Genomic DNA, 20238 nt, shown 5'->3' on the forward strand with positions numbered 1-20238 from the left:
ATACAAAGTTATATGTGTATTTTCAGACACTATCTCGACTTCATCCAGCAAATGGTGAAATTGTACGCCGAGAAGCGCGCGGACTTGGAAGAGCAACAACTCCATTTGAACGTGGGTCTCGGGAAGATTGCCGAAACCGTGGAACAGGTCGAAGAAATGCAGAAGAGTCTTGCTGTCAAGTCACAGGTATACTACTATATGGCTTTAACTATCTGTGGAAAACCTCTCCTTACCTCTGAGAATTACAGCAAAATGGCACTCCAGTTTTCTGAAGGAAGCCGATATTTGGTTTGTCATTGTAATTATTTTATGCACCCAATTCTTCAGACCACATATCGGCTTATTTCCTTCGTTTTTTTTAGGTATAAAAATAAAATATAGCGTTCCTTAATTTCACTTTCAACCTTGGTGGACCTTTTATGTGAATAATTCCAGCTGAAGATTAGACTTGCAGCACTTGGAACTAATCTTTTAATTTATTATTTAGGAACTACAACAAAAGAACGAAGCCGCCAACGCCAAACTGCGGCAAATGGTTAAAGACCAACAAGAAGCCGAGAAAAAGAAAGTTGAGAGCCAGGAGATACAGGTCAGTGAAGCGCTATAACCTCCGAGAGCCCACGGTCCTACCCTTTAGAACACATAATTGGAACAGACTGGCAATTAACCTCATGCATGAAGTTTATATTGTAACGAAATATTTTTTATTCTGATGTTTGTTACCGTTATATTATGTTACAAATGCATTTCCGTTATTAAATTATCATTTAATTGCTTAAAGTAATAAATAAAAAGTACAAAAATTTGCCCGCGAAAAGCTAGTGAGCGAAACGCGCGAAACGTCGCGTGACGTCATGCGTTCGACAGATTAGTTCACATAAGTGTCATTAGTAGCAAACGTCAGTTGGACCGTCCAACGTGTGACGTCATCACGCTCTGTCGAATTCGCGCCAAAAATTATGATCGTTTCAACCGCTCAAAATATTTCAACGTTTTAAATATTTTTTAATAAAATAATATGAAGGTTACAAAAGTATTTTTATTTTTTCCGGTGTTCAAACGATATAAATTATGATTACAAAAATTAAGAAAAAAATTCATGCATGGAGCTAATTGTTTTGTTTCGTTCGATTTCGAAACAACTGAAATTCAACCTTATTTTGTAGTCTATTGTTTTCAAATTTAACTGTTAATTTTTCTATTATGATGAGCCTGTGTGGTATGTTCTGCTTGAAATCAGGTCGCTCTAGAGAAGCAAACCAAGGAGATCGAAGCGAAACGCCGCGACGTAATGGCGGACTTGGCGCAGGTCGAGCCCGCTGTCATCGAAGCGCAAAACGGTTTGGTTCTTTGCTTCATTTGTACTTCCTTTTCGTTTTTGCTGTTTAAAAACAGGTGCTCTAGGTCAGGGCAACAAGTGCTCAAACAAATTTATAGAGGGAAATGCTTGAAATACCATTTCTGACTTTGTAACTTTGTTTGGACTAGTTAAGTTGAACATATCAGAAGTCCCCGGCCGTAGCCCTTGAGCCGGGGGAAGAGGGGGGTTTGTCAAAAATTGTGTTCCAAGTATTTCTCTCTATACATTCTTGTTGCTTGGCCTAACTATTCTATGGAACTTTACAAGTGTACAATTTATTTTAGTCGGGTGTTACACAACAGCCTTGCTTATGTGAAAACGTTTAGTGCTCCATACAAAACTTTATATTTTTAACATCTGACGGTTGATTTTGACACTATATCTGGATATGTGGTAGAGTAGGTGTCCGGTACTTTTACTAAAGTTAAAAACAATAACAAAATGACAAAATTACTGCCTCTTCTACAATGTGTCCACGAAAATGAACTATATAGGATCGGAACTATATAGGTTTACCGCCTTCTGACAATTTTATTAGAGATATATTTTTACTAGGCAGCTTTTTGTGGACTTGTAAAGTTTCATTAGATAAGTACCAGATCTTCACCGTAGTACATGATTGCACTTGGCTAATAGACTACAAAAAAGTGTTACCTGTATACATTTGACGATTAGCCTAACATCAATTAGATCAGTAGTTAGAACAGTCACAATAAGACGATGCCTTTGCCTCAAAACTTCTGTAACCATGGTTACATTCTCTAAAATGTAATTGTTTATTTTTTTTCATCGTTGATTGTGGTTGATGCAACTGGCCTTAACTATTGTTATTGATAGCAATTTTAAATGTGGTTCTATGTTAGATAGGTTTTATTTTGTACTAAAACACTAAATGGGGAAAAAGCCGCCCTTATTACTTTAGAGGAGCGCTTCAGTCAATTTGAAGGATTAAAATACAATATTGAAGCTATCTTAGATAATGAATTCCCAAATATCTCGGGCAGTAAGCGCCTCGTAGCCAGCAGTAAATAACTCAATCAAATTTGAACTTTAATTGATGGACTCAAAATAATGATACCAACGATCAAGATATGCCGCCCGAGGGGATTAACCGACGAAAATTTGACTTCAATATTGTACTAAACATAAAAGCTAGTATTAAATACGAAGCCCCGACACAGCCGTGCGATCCATCAAGAAGCAGCAACTGGTCGAGGTCCGCTCCATGGCCAACCCGCCGTCGGTCGTCAAAATGGCGCTCGAGTCCATCTGCACGCTGCTCGGCGAGAAAGGGGACACGTGGAAGGCGATACGTTCTGCCGTGATGAAGGACAACTTTATATCAACTATTGTTAACTTCGAGACTGAGAATATCACGTTAGTTTGCTTTTACACTTATTCGCGAACGTTCAATAATATTACATGCGATTTTGTAGTTCAACTGTCTGTGGTCGTACGCAATTAAATGCTGTAAAAACCACGGGTTACTTTTAACTCTAGAGTGAAAAATTGTCCATCCTTAGAGCCAGTACACAGCCCACACTAGTGTCTCCCGAATGGCGTCTAGTCAACTCTAAAGCGAGGTTTAGACTAGCAAGAACTTGCATGCAATTTACGTTACATTGCTGACTACTGAGGTAAACTGCATTCAAAAGTTTGATCAGATACCGCAATGTTATGAGAATGGCATGCAAGTTCTTGCTAGTCTAAACCTCGCTTATGGCTGCTGCTCGACGTAACGTTGATGCAACTGCGCAGCGACGCCATTTCGCTGCCTCAATATTACAGGGTTCTATGTTTCACTTTTATCGAACTGAAATTTGAACTTTATCATAGTGACATTAAGTCGAATTTCAACTATCTTGAAAATGTAACATAGAAACCTGTAACATTGGGGCACTGATTTTCCATAGCGCTGACTAGACGCCGACGCACATAAGCCGATAGTATGGGGTGGCCCTTAAGATATAAATCCTTTAATAAAACAAGGGGTGTCATTTTATTTTAATCTGTTTAATAGTGTTTGTTCAGAGTAGGAAACATTATTCCACTTTTAACAGCAAAATACGTATAATGTATTATTAATGAACGTTTGTACAAACAAGTTATTTGTCGAGGCGAGACGGAAATACGTGACAACGGTTTGATGCCGATCTGAATACTCTTTAACAGGGTTTCGGCTTCAAAAATTTGGATCAAAATGAGTCCTACCACAAACAAACTTTGTTACTTTAATAACAAAACCTCCGTGAGACACAGACATATTAAATATATTAATAACGGGTCACTCACGTGTTTTAAGTCGAAAACGCTCGACATGTTTCACTCCGTACCGAGGAGCGTCATCAGGAGCTTGCGTCGACGGTGACGGACGGTTGTTTTCGACTTAAAACACGTGAGTGACCCGTTATTAATATATTTAAACTTTGTTACATTAAATGTTAAGTAAATTAAATACTGAAATAGCATTTTGGGTTGCAACTAAAGGAGTTAGTATTGCAACTATAGCATGATTATTTCCTAGAAAAGTTAGCACTGCAACTGTGGCATGATGATAGCATTAATAGTGTAGTTTGTTTTTGTGTTCTATTTTTTGTAGTAATTTCCGACTCGCCTCATGTCAAGGAAGAAAGCTAATACGTTTTGAAATTTTAGACTTTCTTCATATGTCATATATTTAATTTAAATCTAATTTATATTTATTGGCAAACACATTGTACTTGGAATGATTTGTAATTCAATTGTAATCCATACTTGCATACTATATACTATATATAATATTATAAATCCGAAAGTGTGTCAGTCTGTCTGTCTTTCTGTCTGTTTGTTACCTCGTCACGCTTAAACCGCTGAACGGATTTAGTTTAAATTTGGCATAGAGATAGTTCGAATCCCGGGGAAGGACGTAGGATAGTTTTTATGTCGGAAGTCATCCCTAAAGAGGGAAGGGAGTGAAAAGGGGGGGTGGAAATGAGAAAACTAATGAATTGTCTGTTAATTGGTGTTAGAAATTAAGCATAATATGCTCGAAATTATTGCCATTATATTTTATCCAGGCGCTAACTGCTGGTACTAATCCCACGCAGACGAAGTCGCGGGCAAAAGCTAGAACTTTTGTAAAGTTGTTTCTTAGAAAATTCTATATCTAAACATTGCATTGTATTTTAATATTAGTTTTATCTTTTATAAGTCGTTACTGTTATGAATGAATATTTTTGTAAGTTTATTTTTGTAAATAAGCTAAGCCTGCTTGCATATGTGACTGTTGTTATTAATATATCAATCTACATTAATACTGTGATCATCTCGTGTTGCGAAAGGCATCAAATACCACTAATAACACCGTCGATACTCGAATGTGACTAACTCTGCTAAGCATCGTCATGAACAACAAAATTAACAATCGTTTTTAACATACTTAATCAATTCGTCTTTATTTTACGGTTCTACTTTAAATAGCCGATAAGTTTAATAATAACGCCAGCCGCATGTATCACAAAGCTAAATGCCTTTTTGTTTCTCTCTTTTTTTTGTAATCTCTCGCTCTCGCTTCGTGCTGGTGGCTGGACGTGCGGATGGCGTTGGACATACAGCGGTCAAGTCGATAAAGAAACAGCACCTAGTGGAAGTTCGGTCCATGGGCAACCCGCCGGCGCTCGTCAAGGTGGCGCTAGAGTCTATCTGCCTACTGTTGGGCGAGAACGCGACGGACTGGAAGGCCATCCGAGCCGTGATCATGCGAGAAAACTTCATCAACAGCATCGTCTCCAACTTCTCTACCGAGGACATAACGTGAGCACCGCTTGTCAACCCGTTTACAATCCGAATGAGGTTATAAACTAAGCTCAGCGCTATGTTCTATTGACGGGTGAAGCAAACGTGTGTTTCAATTTCAAATTAAAGCAAAAATGCCATTTAGTGGCCCCTCTACACGATGGCCCAGCGCTGGACCAGCGAGATGGCCATGCGATGGTTATGGCTCTACACGCTGGCACAGAATAGTTGAGAGCACGAACTGAAATGGGCTACGTGTAGATGCGTACGCACCATCGCTGGCCTACTATCTTTGATGTGCGGACGAAAAACCCGACACCTGAGCCATCCCATCGCCGTCCCGCCGCGCCATAAGCCATCCGACACCACTACCCTCTCTACACGCTGGCCCAACTTAGTGGGCCAGTATGATGGCCCATCGTGTAGAGGAGCCATATCGGTTAGCGGTTGTTTTTAAAATAGCGATGGGCTAAAGATCAACCATACACCCTGTCAAATGAACATTACGCCAGTAGCGCCCTCTGTAGTAAAGTATTAGCAGTTTTAACCACATTTTATTAAGTTGCGATTAGTATGGGCGTTTGGTGAACTTGATTTGCACTGTTTGGTTTGAGTGCTTGAAGCATGCTTTTGCACATTGTGTTCTGTACTTCTCTGTAACATTTAGTGTTGTGGTGATGGCTAAATTAACCTATAACGATTTTAGATAGTGATTTAAATGATTTAGCTAGTTTTATTTGCAAATTATCTACCTAGTTTGCGGTAGAGTAAAAGTGAAACTAATGTTGAAATAACCTGTAATATTCTTATTTTGCCAGAAATCCACAGTTGTGTCCGGGTTGCATGTATTTGCCAATAAATAAATTGTGTTCGTCTCCATCACATGTCCGTCCTCGTCGGGTAATCGAACATCAAAAACTGTTTCGATTACTCGAGTTGTTTGTTCTGTTTTATATATTTTTGCTACTTCTGAGTTCTTGATCATGTTTAAAGTTATGTTCAATTCGATTCATGGTATATAATTTTCTATCGAGTAAACTTTATATAATCGTGTGGCCGTATTGTAACGAGGTCTGTACAAAACAGTTACTCGATTGAAATTCACTTGATAGAAAATAGAATTGAACATAGTACCACTAATCCGTCTGAAAATCAAACACAACATCAATCCATTTTAGTTTTTATTTACTGTTTGGGTAAGTAATTATTTTTGTTTCATACGACAACACACATGTTTCATTTGTATGAAAAGCATGAGGGGTTTATTGGAGTTATTTTATGAATATTTGACGGATTTAGTGTACGGCCTGAGTGGCGAGCGTCCAGCGGAGCGTTTACGCGGCCGGCAGCGGCGGCAGGCCGCTCGCACACTTTTGCATTTGTTTAACACGAATAACGCTGAATGCCCCGCTCATTCGTCAGCTTAGATCATATCATACAGATATGACGGGATGGTATTATGCACGATCGTAACATTTTATTCTAAGTATTAATCACATGTTTGTGTGGTCAGTGACGATGTGCGCGAGAAGATGAGGACCAGATACCTTAGCAACCCCGACTACAACTTCGAGAAGGTTAACCGAGCCAGTATGGCTTGCGGGCCTATGGTCAAATGGGCTATCGCTCAGGTATGTAATGCAATATTTGCTTATCATATGAAATGATTGTTGATGATCAAATTTAATTAATTTTATTTATGTCCTGGATCGTCAAATTATTGAAAAGAAGAGACACCATAGAAGAAAACGTTACTTTGAAGTATTATAAATATTATCGTGTCTGCTGAATGTCATTTTAGGGACTTTAAAAGAGCTGCAACTGCGTCTTTTTTTAAAGCCTGACAGTAGCACAGACAGTTAAGCTGCCACCAAAATGTTATGAGGTTCTCGATGTTTAGTAATGAAGTAATGGTTGTTTGTACAGATCGAATACGCGGACATGTTGAAACGCGTGGAGCCGCTCCGCAACGAGCTGCGCGCGCTCGAGGATCAAGCCCAAACTAACGTGACGGCCGGCGACGAAGTTCGCGATCTGATCGCGCAGCTGGAGAAGTCCATCGCGAGTTACAAGGAGGAGTACGCGCAGCTCATTAGTCAGGCGCAGGCTATCAAGACCGACTTGGAGAACGTGCAGGCCAAGGTACCATCGTTAATACATTTCTTTTCATACAACTTTAAACCTTATTGCAACGTGATAAGGTCTATTAGGTGCGCGAGCTGATCGCGTTAGCTAAGTGTTGTTGGTACATGCGTACTACAACGAGAGCATCAAGGACTGCAAGGAGCATAGCATAGAGTGTCTTGGCCAGGGACCGGACAACCCTTTCCGCGATAAAACCCTTTCAATGGGCGACACTTAAACACGACTAACACATTGAAAGACTTTCCCTTTTGATCTGCAAGCCCATTCATACCCTTACCTTTGACTAACCCTTACCGAAAAGCTAACCAAAAATAAGGCTAGCTCTTAATAAGGGTTACCCTAATAATTAAGCGCTTTTTATAAAGGTTTCCCTTTGCGTGAAAGAGACAGGATTAGTATATATCTACGGTAGTGTATGAAAAGGAAAGAAAATACGTGCCTAGTCAAAGAACGCCGCCGTCGCCGCCGACGATCGCTCGGATTCGAAGTAATGTGTGCTTTATGAACAAGGTAGACGACTTAAATTAGCACGCTTATATGCTGAAAGGGAAGCCCTTTATAAGGCTAACCCTTATAAGCAATATGCAAGGTGTTGGTGAGCGGATGATAAGGGTTTTGTAAGGGTATTTGGGCTACCGATTACTCAAATGTGGTAGCTTTATTTTATATAAGGGTTTTTAAAACCAAAACAAAGGGTTTCGTCTGGCAAAGGGTATGGTGAGTTAAGCCTTATGCAATACCCTTATAAAACCCCGATAAGGGATAGCGGGCCGGTCCCTGGTCTTGGCTCTAAGTTACAAGCGCGCTTGAGCTGTCTTTCTTGCGCAGTGTATAAGACAGTGATTATTAGCGTCATTCGTTATAAATATCCACGTTATGATGGGGCAGACGGAGTCACATTATAAAAAGACAATCAGAGGTAATGAAAGAGAGGTAACAAGGCCATTTTAAATGTCACAACTGCAGCTTAAACATTTTGCACTTTATTCGTTAGCAGTAAAGGTGCTCAATCATCAATGCTCGTATTAATATGTTATTATTTACAGGTGGACAGGTCCATCGCGCTCCTGAAGAGTCTCGTAATCGAACGCGAGCGCTGGGAATCGAGCTCAGAGACGTTCCGCTCGCAGATGAGCACTATCGTCGGAGACGTGCTGTTGTCGGCCGCCTTCATCGCGTACGGCGGTTACTTTGACCAGCATGTAAGTAAACACGAATCAGACGGATTTCGATCTTCTTTACAGTAGTTACATTCTATATATGTGACAGCAACGAATCGCGCTGCGCATTTTAAGCAGAGCTTATGACATTTGAATGTGATGTGTAAACTGAATCTGAAGTTCAAACTCGGATGCATCTATGGGATGGGTTCTACTAATCCACCTTTACTCCAGCAGAAGTCGTCTTTCATGGACATGATGATATTCACATTAAATATATTGATTTTACCTTCAATGAAAGATGAGAATGATCACGTGTATTTTGAACAAAACTTGTCCACAGTACCGTCAAAACCTATTCTCAACATGGACCGCCCACCTGGCCGCGGCCAACATCAAGTACCGCGCCGACATCGCGCGCACCGAGTACCTCAGCAACCCCGACGAGCGCCTGCGCTGGCAGGCCAACGCGCTGCCCACGGACGAGCTGTGCGTCGAGAACGCCATCATGCTGAGGGTACCCACTTGCACTCTATACAATGTTCTGGAAATAGTTACTTGTGCAACAAGAGAGGAAAGTTGGTTTTTCTTGCGAGTGTTTATTTTGAGTCCCGAGAAAGCGAAAAATTCTTGAGCGTAGCGAGGGACTCAAAAACACGAGATGTAAAATAACTTTGCTCCCGTGTTGCACATATAATTTTTCACCTCAGTAGTGAGAACATATTTAAGGTTAAAATGTATTTCGAATTACATAGAAAAAAAAAAACAATTTGTAATAGAAGTATGAAGTGGAAGTTCATGGCCTTCACTAAATTAAAAAGCTACTTTGTTTCACTCCCTGGAGTGAGGAAAGTAGGCTTGTTCGAGCTGCTGAGGTGAAAAAATATTTTTTTCGAGATTTTCCATGTGCAAAGTTTTGCATTGTCTCATCTGCACCAATCATAAAGATACGCGCCACCGAGCGACCGGGGGTAAGAAAAAGAATATTCATATAAAATTTGGGCAGCATAGGTTTTTTCTCTCACTCTTATAAATTTCGGTATTTCGCCATCGCCTCCTACCTATGATGCCACCCGGTCCGGTGATAAGGACAAAGCATGACACTATTTTCTCTTTCCTCTTATAGTCCTATATATAATCGCAATAAGACTATCATTCTCTATCGAAGAGTGTCAGGCCCTTGGGACCAACACTGCAAAGCCCCAAGTTCACGCTTTCAATTTCTTATTCGAACAGACGTTAGAGCCTCTGCAAGAGCTCATGGCATTGAACTTTTAGTCTACCCTGTTTGTTACTACTCTTGTCCTGAAATGAGAATTACCTACGCCGTTTTCCATTCATTTCTTGACTAAGTATTAGTACACGTATTATTTAACACGTAATACGAAAAAAAAATTTTTTTAAGTATTGTATGTTAAATTGTGTCACTTTTATATTGCGATTTGATTGCAGCGCTTCAACCGCTACCCACTCATCATAGATCCATCTGGCCAAGCGACCGAGTTCATAATGCGAGAGTTCCGAGAGCGCAAAATCACCAAGACATCCTTCCTGGATGACTCCTTCCGCAAGAACCTCGAGTCGGCGCTGCGGTTCGGCAACCCGCTGCTTGTGCAGGTTATTATTGGCTTAATTCATGATCTTTGACCAATCAGGAAAAGGGGCGTGTATGTGTGAGTTTAGAGAGCGCAAGATCACAAAGACATCCTTCCTGGACGAACCGCAAGAACCTCGAGTCGGCACTGCGGTTCGGCGACCCGCTGCTCGTGCAGGTTATTATTGGCTTAATTCATAATCTTTGACCAATCAGGACAAGGGGCGTGTATGTGTGAGTTTAGAGAGCGCAAGATCACCAAGACGTCCTTCCTGGATGACTCCTTCCGCAAGAACCTCGAGTCGGCGCTGCGGTTCGGCAACCCGCTGCTCGTGCAGTCTGGGTCGGAAGTTGGGTAAGGGGCAGAGAAAGATTCATGGACGGAGAACTTAATTCAGCTGTAGGTGTCATTCGGCTGCTGACTTTTCTTGGAGTCCAAAAGTGTCAGTAACTTTTCACCAGTTTGGTCATAGGTTTCGATGATATGGATTAATCCGTTCAGGAATACTTTTTTAAACTTCATTGAAAATTTTCCTTTGTTTTCGTAAATTTTGCTAAGTTATTATCTGACGACTAAGACCTGAATAAGAGTGAGACAAAATTTTGTACACTTGACAGGATGTGGAGAACTACGACCCGATCCTGAACCCGGTGCTGAACCGCGAGCTGCGGCGCACGGGCGGCCGCGTGCTCATCACGCTCGGCGACCAGGACATCGATCTCAGCCCCTCCTTCGTCATCTTCCTCTCCACCAGGTATGGAATAGAGGATAGTGGACAGTCCATATTTTGAGCGACTGTAAATTTTAGAGAACAGCACGGGAGCTCCGCTTTGAGAATTTGTAATGTTAATTTGCCATAAACGATTTAGGCTACCAACTGCATCCTTCAACGCTCAAGAGAGCGTGCGTGAACTGTACGAGTCCACACCTGTTTACTAGCGTGAAATTACTTTAGATTTAGACCACTAGGTAGCAAAAACCCCTTCGCGCACCGTCCTTATACCTTAACCTCGTAAGACCAACCATATAAAGTTTTCCAATTTTTAATTTGAACCTTGTTCTATAAGTAAATTGGAACGAATTTCGTTTGTTTTACAACGCAATGTAACAATAGAAATGCTACTTTATTTGTTACATGAAAGGTTCAAATTAGATTGCAACGAATATGTACATTTTAATATACATTCAGACTCACGAGGTTAACATAAGGCTCATGTTTCAGTAAATAAATATTCCCAACGTCTCACGCGCCCCACATCACACAATCACATCTCTATTCCGGACCGCGAGCTGCGGCAAACAGACAGCTTTGTTACAAGTTTACTCCTCTTTGCTCTCGGCTAACATTTGCCTTTGTATCGCAGGGACCCAACGGTGGAGTTCCCGCCGGACATGTGCTCGCGTGTGACGTTCGTCAACTTTACGGTGACTCGCTCTTCACTACAGTCCCAGTGCCTCCACCGCGTGCTCAAGGCTGAGCGGCCCGACATCGACACCAAGCGCTCCGACCTGCTCAAACTACAAGGTACTTACATGTGTGCGACAGGGACCAACGGAGACACTCGCTGTAGTCACAGTGTCTGCACCATGTGGTCAGGGCTGAATGTCCCGATATCGACACTAAGCGCTCCGACCTGCTTATGTTGTAAGGTAACCACATGCGTGCGACAGAGACGCTTAAAAATCACACAAAGCCCAAAGAGGCAGCATCAAGACAGTTGTCCAGTTGTCCAACATTCAGGCACTTGTCCAAGCGTGTTATTAGTGCTATCATATCAGGGAGATTTAGTAATCCATTTTAAAACCATTTCAAAAACTAGTAGTTGAACCTTTTTTGCAACTATGACAGTGCGTTTTACCTAGCTGCCTTATAAAACAGTTGATTTCTCCTGGCTTTGGATATGTTTTACTAGCTCTCTGGTTAATTTACTTGTCTGATAACCTACTTAAACTGACAAAATACTAAACAGGTGAATTCCATCTCCGTCTGCGCCAACTGGAGAAGTCTCTGCTGCAAGCGCTCAACGACGCCAAGGGCAAGATCTTGGACGATGACTCGGTCATCGCTACACTCGAGACGCTCAAGAAGGAGGCAGACGACATCGGCCAAAAGGTAAACTTAGGCGACTGATATTTTGTAAAGAAACTTCAGCTTTGTATTGACGTAGTTAGGTGTCATAATCGTGTGTAGAATACAATGATTGCGCTTGTTTTAGAAAGAATAAGAATTCTGCTGGACTTTTGTTAAAAATCATCAATCAAAACAAATTTGCTAGCCTAAAATCTCAAAATCACAGGCAGTGATGAAATTAAAATCCTCGATTGTTATAATCCATGAACATTCTGTTGTTGATTATATTGATACATTAATATGATTTTTATAACATTTTAGGTTGAAGAAACTGACAAAGTCATCGCTGAAATCGAGACAGTCAGCCAGCAATACCTGCCTCTGTCTCAAGTGAGTATACGAATTTAGGTTCCTGTTTCGTGTAGAACCTTCCGCTGTAAAACATCGGTTTTACTGTCGGTTTTACCTAGCCAAGTAAACACATACAAAGAGATTGTCCGTGAATTTTTATCTTAAAATAATAGTAAACACTATGTAGAATCAGTGAAAGTGCAAAGGAAAACATAACCAATAAACTTACATCAGGTTATCATATTCCGATATTCAATCTCAAGCACGCACTAAACAAAAAACACAAAGGTGAGAAGCTAATTAGCCGTTACATATTAATATATTAGATACTTTAAATTCAAAATGAAGGAATAACTGTCTATTTTCAAGAAATTAACGGTACACTCCGGCGATCACTCCAATATTAATTGGCTGCATGACTGACAGTTAACACTAGTGCATGTTGTGCCAACCTACAGAAATTAACTGAGTGTTGCTACACCAGAATAGGCAGCTGGGCGTATTTAAAGATAGCTCAAACACATCTCGGAATCGAGCGCCATCTATTGACACGCCAAGAAGACTATGGCAATAACAATACAGTATTGACATCGAACTTTGTTTCAAATTAGAATAATACATAATAATCACATAAAAATGACTCCAATACCTTCAAATGCATGCTCTAGATGTAAGAAAATACTAAAAAATAAAGAATACTTAAAATGCTCAGGCTGCTTAAAAATCTTCGACCTTGAATGCACAGGAAATGTTACTCCAGCGAGGTTTAGATTAATGACGAGTAACAATAAGTTAGCCTGGAAGTGCAGAAATTGCCACGAAAATACCCAGAAAAAGGCAACCCCACCACCAATTATTTCGCACACTGAAAGCACTGTAAATAAATCACCAGATAACATAACTCAGAGAAAACGTGTTTTACCATCAAAATCGAATTCCTTTGACGTATCGCATGCCGACATTAATGATAATATATTAAGTTCCACGCTTAGAGATGAAAGTACGTACGAAAGTCCTCGGAGCCTCCCGAGCATATCTAACATGGAATCATCGCAAATAGTTGCCCTGAAAGCACAAGTTGAAAAACTTACCGTAGAATTGGCAAGCGCACATGATGAAATTACTAATCTTAATACTGAAAATCAAGACTTGAATAAAAAACTAGATGATTACAAGAAAAAAATATGCGTATATAACACGCTACTTAAAGAACACCCTCAAGGCAAATGCTCCCCTACAAAAAATATATTACAAAATCCAACATTACCTTTAACTGAAACCATTGATATTGAAACTAATAATAAAATAAAGGACCTAGAAAATGAAATACAAACTCTGAATAAAAAAATTAGGACATTGCAGATTAAATTAAGTAAGGCGTTGACTACGAATAAAGAAATCAAACAAAACTCAGATGCATTAATAAACAAAAGCGTAACTTTGTCACGCATACAACAATCAACAAGAACACTACAAAAGACCATCAAACAATTAGAAAAGGTCAGCTATAATTCCAGTTCTGAAACCTATCACCCAGATCTGACAAAACATCGTCCGTCACCTGACCAAAATAATCTGCAAGAAGAAGAACACGAATTAATAAATACCTTTTTAAGAAGCCATATAGACACAAGCCGAAGCTTTTGCTCTTGTCTGATTACCACGGATCGGACGTACTGCGTCCCCTCTCCAAATTAAGAAGGAATGATTATGATTTCAAAGCTGACATTATAAACCACGGAACAACGGAACGGGTCCTACACAACGTTCATCAAAAAATCGCAGATTTTAAGAAAAGTGACTGTTTGGTTATAATGTGCGGAGTCAGTGACTATAACATCACACCAATTAGCAAGATCATAAGACTTCTAGAAACAACTGTTAAATCTGCTACTCATACTAATGTAATTATTTGTGACATACCGTATTCCATTAATGATTATTCTGAATATTATAATAATTTTGTACATAAATTAAATTCAGCAATTCATAACAAATTTGACAGCATGCCGCATGTATGGCTACAATCTAATAGTATTTATTTAGGAAAGACAGATTACCAAAATGATGGTAACCAATTAAATTATAAAGGGAAATATAAATTAGCACAACATGTAAACAAAATACTGAAAACTGTGAATGAAAAATATTATAACAGTAATATTTTTTTATGAATAATGATAAACTAGACTGTAATAACTTATTAGAAAACAATAATAATGATATTCTAACTTATAAAAATATTTATGTGCTTCACCAGAACATCAATGGATTAATTAATAAAGCCGATTTATTATGCGTTAATCTGCAAGAACTAAACGATTCTGGTAAACAAATCGATGTAATATGTATAACTGAACACAACATGAAAGCTGGCGATGAAGTTAACCTCTCTATTCCAAATTATAAATTAGCAGCAGTCTTTACAAGAGACAACAGAAATGGAGGTTCTTGTATTTTAATACGAAACATTCACAGTTTCAATATAATATCTGAAATCACAAATACCTCGATTCCTAATATCATAGAGTGTACTGGAATTGAGTTGACAGAACATAAAATCATCATTGTCTGTGTATATAGAATACCAAAAAACAATTTAGCTACAGTAACATTGTTTTTATGCAAAATAAATGAGATCTTAAATAAGTACTGCCACACCGGGAACAAGATTGTCATTTGTGGTGACTTCAATATAGATCTACTCAAATCTACTGTACACTCGATTGACTTCAAAAACCTCTTAAGCAGTTACAACCTTAAGCTAGGAATATTACAGCCAACTAGGTTGTCCAGTCGCACTTGCATAGACAATATAATCCACAATGTTAGAGGTAGTAAAGCTGAGGTTTTAGAATTTGCTCTATCGGACCATACCGCACAATTGTTAAAATGTCCAGTAAAGAAAACATGCTCCATTCCATATTGGTTTGTAGAACAAATTGATTTATCAGACCAAAACATTATCAAATTCATAGATTGTCTACGTAATATTAGTTTTAGTGATGTATTTTCAGCAACCAATCCGAATGAAGCATTTGATAGTTTCTTTGAGATCTTTGACCTACTTTATAAATTGTGTTTTCCTAAGAAACTAAATAAAATTAACACCACTACTAAACCTAAATGGATAACAAACGGTATTAAAAATTGTTGTAAACGGAAAAGAGAATTGTTGTGGAAATATAGACTGACGCGAAAATCGGACCTAAAAGAAAAATTAACATGTTATTCCAGACATCTTAAAAGAATTATAAGCAGTGTTCAAAGATCCATACATGACAGTATCATTGAACGATCAAGGAATAAAACAAAAGCCACCTGGAAAATTATTAACCCATCTAAGGCTAGGTACCCTACTGAAAATATTAAGCAAATTATATCCAATGGAAAGGCAGTTACACATCCTAAAGATATTGCAGAGGAATTTAATAATTATTTCGTGGACCAAGTTCGTCTTGCTACTCCTCATAGTGGCACTAGCAACAAAAATAATTATAAGAAAACAATGACATACTATGCTAACTCCCTATTTATGAAGCCGACAAATTCTAATGACATAAAAATAATAATAAATTCTTTAAAAAATACAAATAGCACTGGACACGATGGTATACATACGAAAATAATAAAAAAAAACATCTGACATTATCTCTCCTATACTCAGCCATATAGTAAATTTATGTATTGAGCATGGTGAGTTTCCTAGCAAACTAAAGCTATCCATTGTGAGACCTCTTTATAAAAAGGAGGATAAAGATAACATGAAGAACTACAGGCCTATTGCGTTAATCTCTGTCTTTGCCAAAATCATAGAGAAAGTTATATACAACAGTCTTTACAATTACTTTGAAAAAAAAAACTTATTTGCAAACGAACAAAAAGGGTTTCGAAAGGGAAAATCAATAAATTTAGCAATTTTCGATTTAGTACAAAAAGTTATTAATAACATGGACAAAAAAATCCCTACATGCGCTTTATATATGGACATGTCAAAAGCGTTTGACTTTGTTGACCATAATATTCTCTTAGACAAACTACATGCTTATGGAATTCGCGGTAATGTTTTCAGTCTAATCCGTTCTTACCTGAGAGATAGGAAACAAATTACACAAATCAAAAGAATATCTCCCAGTACGAAAAAAGAGGAAACCTACTCATCTAACTTTAGGAGTATTTGTTATGGGGTACCCCAGGGAAGTGTGTTGGGCCCACTATTGTTTTTAATTTACATTAACGATATGCCTAAAGCTACGGTACACCCGATGGTTCTCTTTGCAGATGATAGCACCATTATTTTTTCTGGACAAAATATAGAATCATATGAAACTGACATAAATAATACCTTAGAAACTATTATAGAATGGCTTGATAACAATAATCTTAGAATAAACCTGGACAAAACAAATATTATGACATTTAAGCAAAGAACCAAATCTACTAGTTTAAACATAGTTTATAAGGGACATAAAGTGAATGAAACGGACATAACGAAATTTCTAGGATTAAGTATAGATAATAAGTTGACATGGAAAACACAAACTGACAATATATGTAATAAATTAAGTAAATATTCATACGCGTTGTACAATTTGAAAAAAATCGCAAACGAATCGACACTTTTAACCGCCTATCATGCTTATGTCACATCTAATTTAAGATATGGTATCCTTTTTTGGGGAAACTCCACCAATAAAGAATTTGTATTTAAGGCTCAGAAGAAATGCATACGAACAATTTGCGGTGTCCAAGAAAGTGAGCCATGTAAACCATTTTTCAAGAGTCTCAAAATTCTTACATTGCCATGTTTGTATATATACGAAATGGCCAATTTTGTAAATACAAACCACAGCCTATTTAGTAAGTTTAAAAGCGTTCGCCTTCAAAACAAACTAAAGTCTATGCAAAAAGTACCAAATAAAACGGCACTTCTACAAAAAAGTATACTTGGAATGGCTCACAAAATATATAACAAGTTACCGGCGAATATAATTGCATGTAAAAACAAGAATAATGTTTTTAAAAAAAACCTAAAAGCTTTTCTTACCGAGAAAGCATATTACTCTATTATAGAATTTTTGACTGAATTACCTAATTAAGATTTACTGCATGACATAACCCTGTTTTGACTATTATTGTTTTTCTGTGATATTATGATTAGCGTGTATTTTTATTGAATTTGTATGCCAATAGGCACGACATAGTGATACTGAAATATGTATTTAACATCTTGTAACTTACCTATGTTGAACAAATAAATCTTTGAATCTTTGAATCTTTGAAACTGTATGATTATGAACCTGACCCACATGATCACACATGTAAAACTTACGTAGGCTATTTTTGTTAACATATTATTATGTGTAAACCCTTTATTTTATGGCATATGTAGCTTTCAATCTAAAACTATGTATGTATGTTAACAGGCATGCAGCAGCATATACTTCACGATGGAGTCGCTGAACCAAGTCCACTTCCTGTACCAGTACTCGCTGAAGATGTTCCTGGACATCTTCAGCTCGGTGCTGGTGTGTCCGATGCTTAACGGCGTTTCGGACTACACCGCCCGGCTTAGCATCATTACTGAGGAACTGTTTACGGTTGGTATTGTGAATATTTAATTCCTTGACCGTCAAAAATGTCAACTGACGCGTGCGGCTACAGCCCAATATCAACATGCATGCCGAGAAGGCTCACGATGACGACGCGCCGCGCACGATAGGCGAGGCGTTCGAAGGCTTTAAAACAGGGCGCTCCAATCGAAGGTACTTCCATACCTAACACCCATTTTACCCGGCTAAGCCCGATTATGATTTACTCAGATAAAACGCTCCATTTTTGCGTTTTCTCTCCGCAATCTTACGTAATCTATTTTTCTTCTAAACTATTCTGTGAAAAAGGTTAAACATTTGAACATCAATCCACGTATTACTTTAAATTTCAGTCGAGTTTTCTCTTCCTACTCCTACTACCCAAACTCGACATCCAGATGAAATCCTCCATCCTTAATCAAATGATGTTAACCAGGTGGTTTACGAGCGCGTAGCCCGCGGCATGCTGCACACGGACCGCCTCACCTTCGCGCTGCTGCTGTGCCGCATCCACCTGAAGGGCACGGGCGCCGAGGACACGCTGGAGCAGCCCTTCGCCACGTTCCTGCGCGGCAAGGAGGGCTTCGTGTCGCACTGCGCGCCGCTCGAGCCGCTCACGCAGCACCAACATGATGCCGCTGCACGACTTAGCTCTAGGTGAGGCTACAAACTATAGGTATATTGTTCACCAATTTTCTCTGGCAGGGTCGCCATGCGTGGCGAGAGAAATTGTACGGTATGTAAAAATTCCAGACATAGATTCAAGTGGATTATGACTAGTTCTTTTTCTTTACCTAGCCCAGCACGCCGCTACGTAACGCCGGCAGGGTCTCTAATAACAAAATTATATATTAAATATTTCGGCAGGGTCGCCATGTGACGTTGCCAGTAGAAGTTATAAGAAGCATCCTGTTGGTAAAAAATAAAATGTTTATTGCAGGTTGTAGGGGGAGGTTATGTGCGAAGTGATTTGTAACCACTATTTAAGATATTGGGATGTTGGCGTAGTAAAAGTTTTGGTATAGTGTGAGTTGTGTCCTGTAATTCCCGTTATATCCTCAGGCTGGTGGCGTTCCGTCGGCTGCTGGAGAAGGCGGGCGAGCTGCCCGAGCTGGCGGCGTGGCTGGGACAAGCGGCGCCCGAGCAGTGCGTGCCCACGCTGTGGGACTCCAGCCCCAGCGCGCCGCCCGCGCCGCACACGCTCGCCATGTACCGCCTGCTGCTCATACAGGTATAGTCAACCCTGGCGTTGCTCCGTCGTCTACTACAGGAGGCGGGCGAGCTGCCCGAGCTGGCGGCGTGGCTGGGACAAGCGGCGCCCGAGCAGTGCGTGCCCACGCTGTGGGACTCCAGCCCCGTCGCGCCGCCCGCGCCGCACACGCTCGCCATGTACCGCCTGCTGCTCATACAGGTATAGTCAACCCTGGCGTTGCTCCGTCGTCTACTACAGGAGGCGGGCGAGCTGCCCGAGCTGGCGGCGTGGCTGGGACAAGCGGCGCCCGAGCAGTGCGTGCCCACGCTGTGGGACTCCAGCCCCAGCGCGCCGCCCGCGCCGCACACGCTCGCCATGTACCGCCTGCTGCTCATACAGGTATAGTCAACCCTGGCGTTGCTCCGTCGTCTACTACAGGAGGCGGGCGAGCTGCCCGAGCTGGCGGCGTGGCTGGGACAAGCGGCGCCCGAGCAGTGCGTGCCCACGCTGTGGGACTCCAGCCCCAGCGCGCCGCCCGCGCCGCACACGCTCGCCATGTACCGCCTGCTGCTCATACAGGTATAGTCAACCCTGGCGTTGCTCCGTCGTCTACTACAGGAGGCGGGCGAGCTGCCCGAGCTGGCGGCGTGGCTGGGACAAGCGGCGCCCGAGCAGTGCGTGCCCACGCTGTGGGACTCCAGCCCCGTCGCGCCGCCCGCGCCGCACACGCTCGCCATGTACCGCCTGCTGCTCATACAGGTATAGTCAACCCTGGCGTTGCTCCGTCGTCTACTACAGGAGGCGGGCGAGCTGCCCGAGCTGGCGGCGTGGCTGGGACAAGCGGCGCCCGAGCAGTGCGTGCCCACGCTGTGGGACTCCAGCCCCAGCGCGCCGCCCGCGCCGCACACGCTCGCCATGTACCGCCTGCTGCTCATACAGGTATAGTCAACCCTGGCGTTGCTCCGTCGTCTACTACAGGAGGCGGGCGAGCTGCCCGAG

The 20238-nt window shown here is 40.8% G+C and overlaps 1 protein-coding gene across 2 annotated transcripts in view; it reads left to right on the forward strand.

The window, feature by feature from the left end:
• Positions 1-20238, forward strand: part of LOC134749030 (dynein heavy chain, cytoplasmic) — a 97301-nt gene that overhangs the window by 61583 nt on the left and 15480 nt on the right. For both annotated transcript variants that reach the window (XM_063683922.1, XM_063683923.1), the window contains 16 exons: positions 27-186; positions 488-589; positions 1241-1340; positions 4954-5152; positions 6648-6765; positions 7061-7276; positions 8326-8481; positions 8783-8956; positions 9892-10056; positions 10652-10788; positions 11399-11559; positions 12005-12147; positions 12427-12495; positions 17883-18056; positions 18484-18704; positions 19110-19278. In XM_063683922.1, the coding sequence (XP_063539992.1) occupies positions 27-186; positions 488-589; positions 1241-1340; positions 4954-5152; positions 6648-6765; positions 7061-7276; positions 8326-8481; positions 8783-8956; positions 9892-10056; positions 10652-10788; positions 11399-11559; positions 12005-12147; positions 12427-12495; positions 17883-18056; positions 18484-18704; positions 19110-19278 (2464 nt within the window). The remainder of the gene's footprint in view (positions 1-26; positions 187-487; positions 590-1240; positions 1341-4953; positions 5153-6647; positions 6766-7060; positions 7277-8325; positions 8482-8782; positions 8957-9891; positions 10057-10651; positions 10789-11398; positions 11560-12004; positions 12148-12426; positions 12496-17882; positions 18057-18483; positions 18705-19109; positions 19279-20238) is intronic.

The sequence above is a fragment of the Cydia strobilella genome, chromosome 17, assembly GCF_947568885.1.
Source record: "Cydia strobilella chromosome 17, ilCydStro3.1, whole genome shotgun sequence".
Taxonomy (NCBI): Eukaryota; Metazoa; Arthropoda; class Insecta; order Lepidoptera; family Tortricidae; genus Cydia; species Cydia strobilella.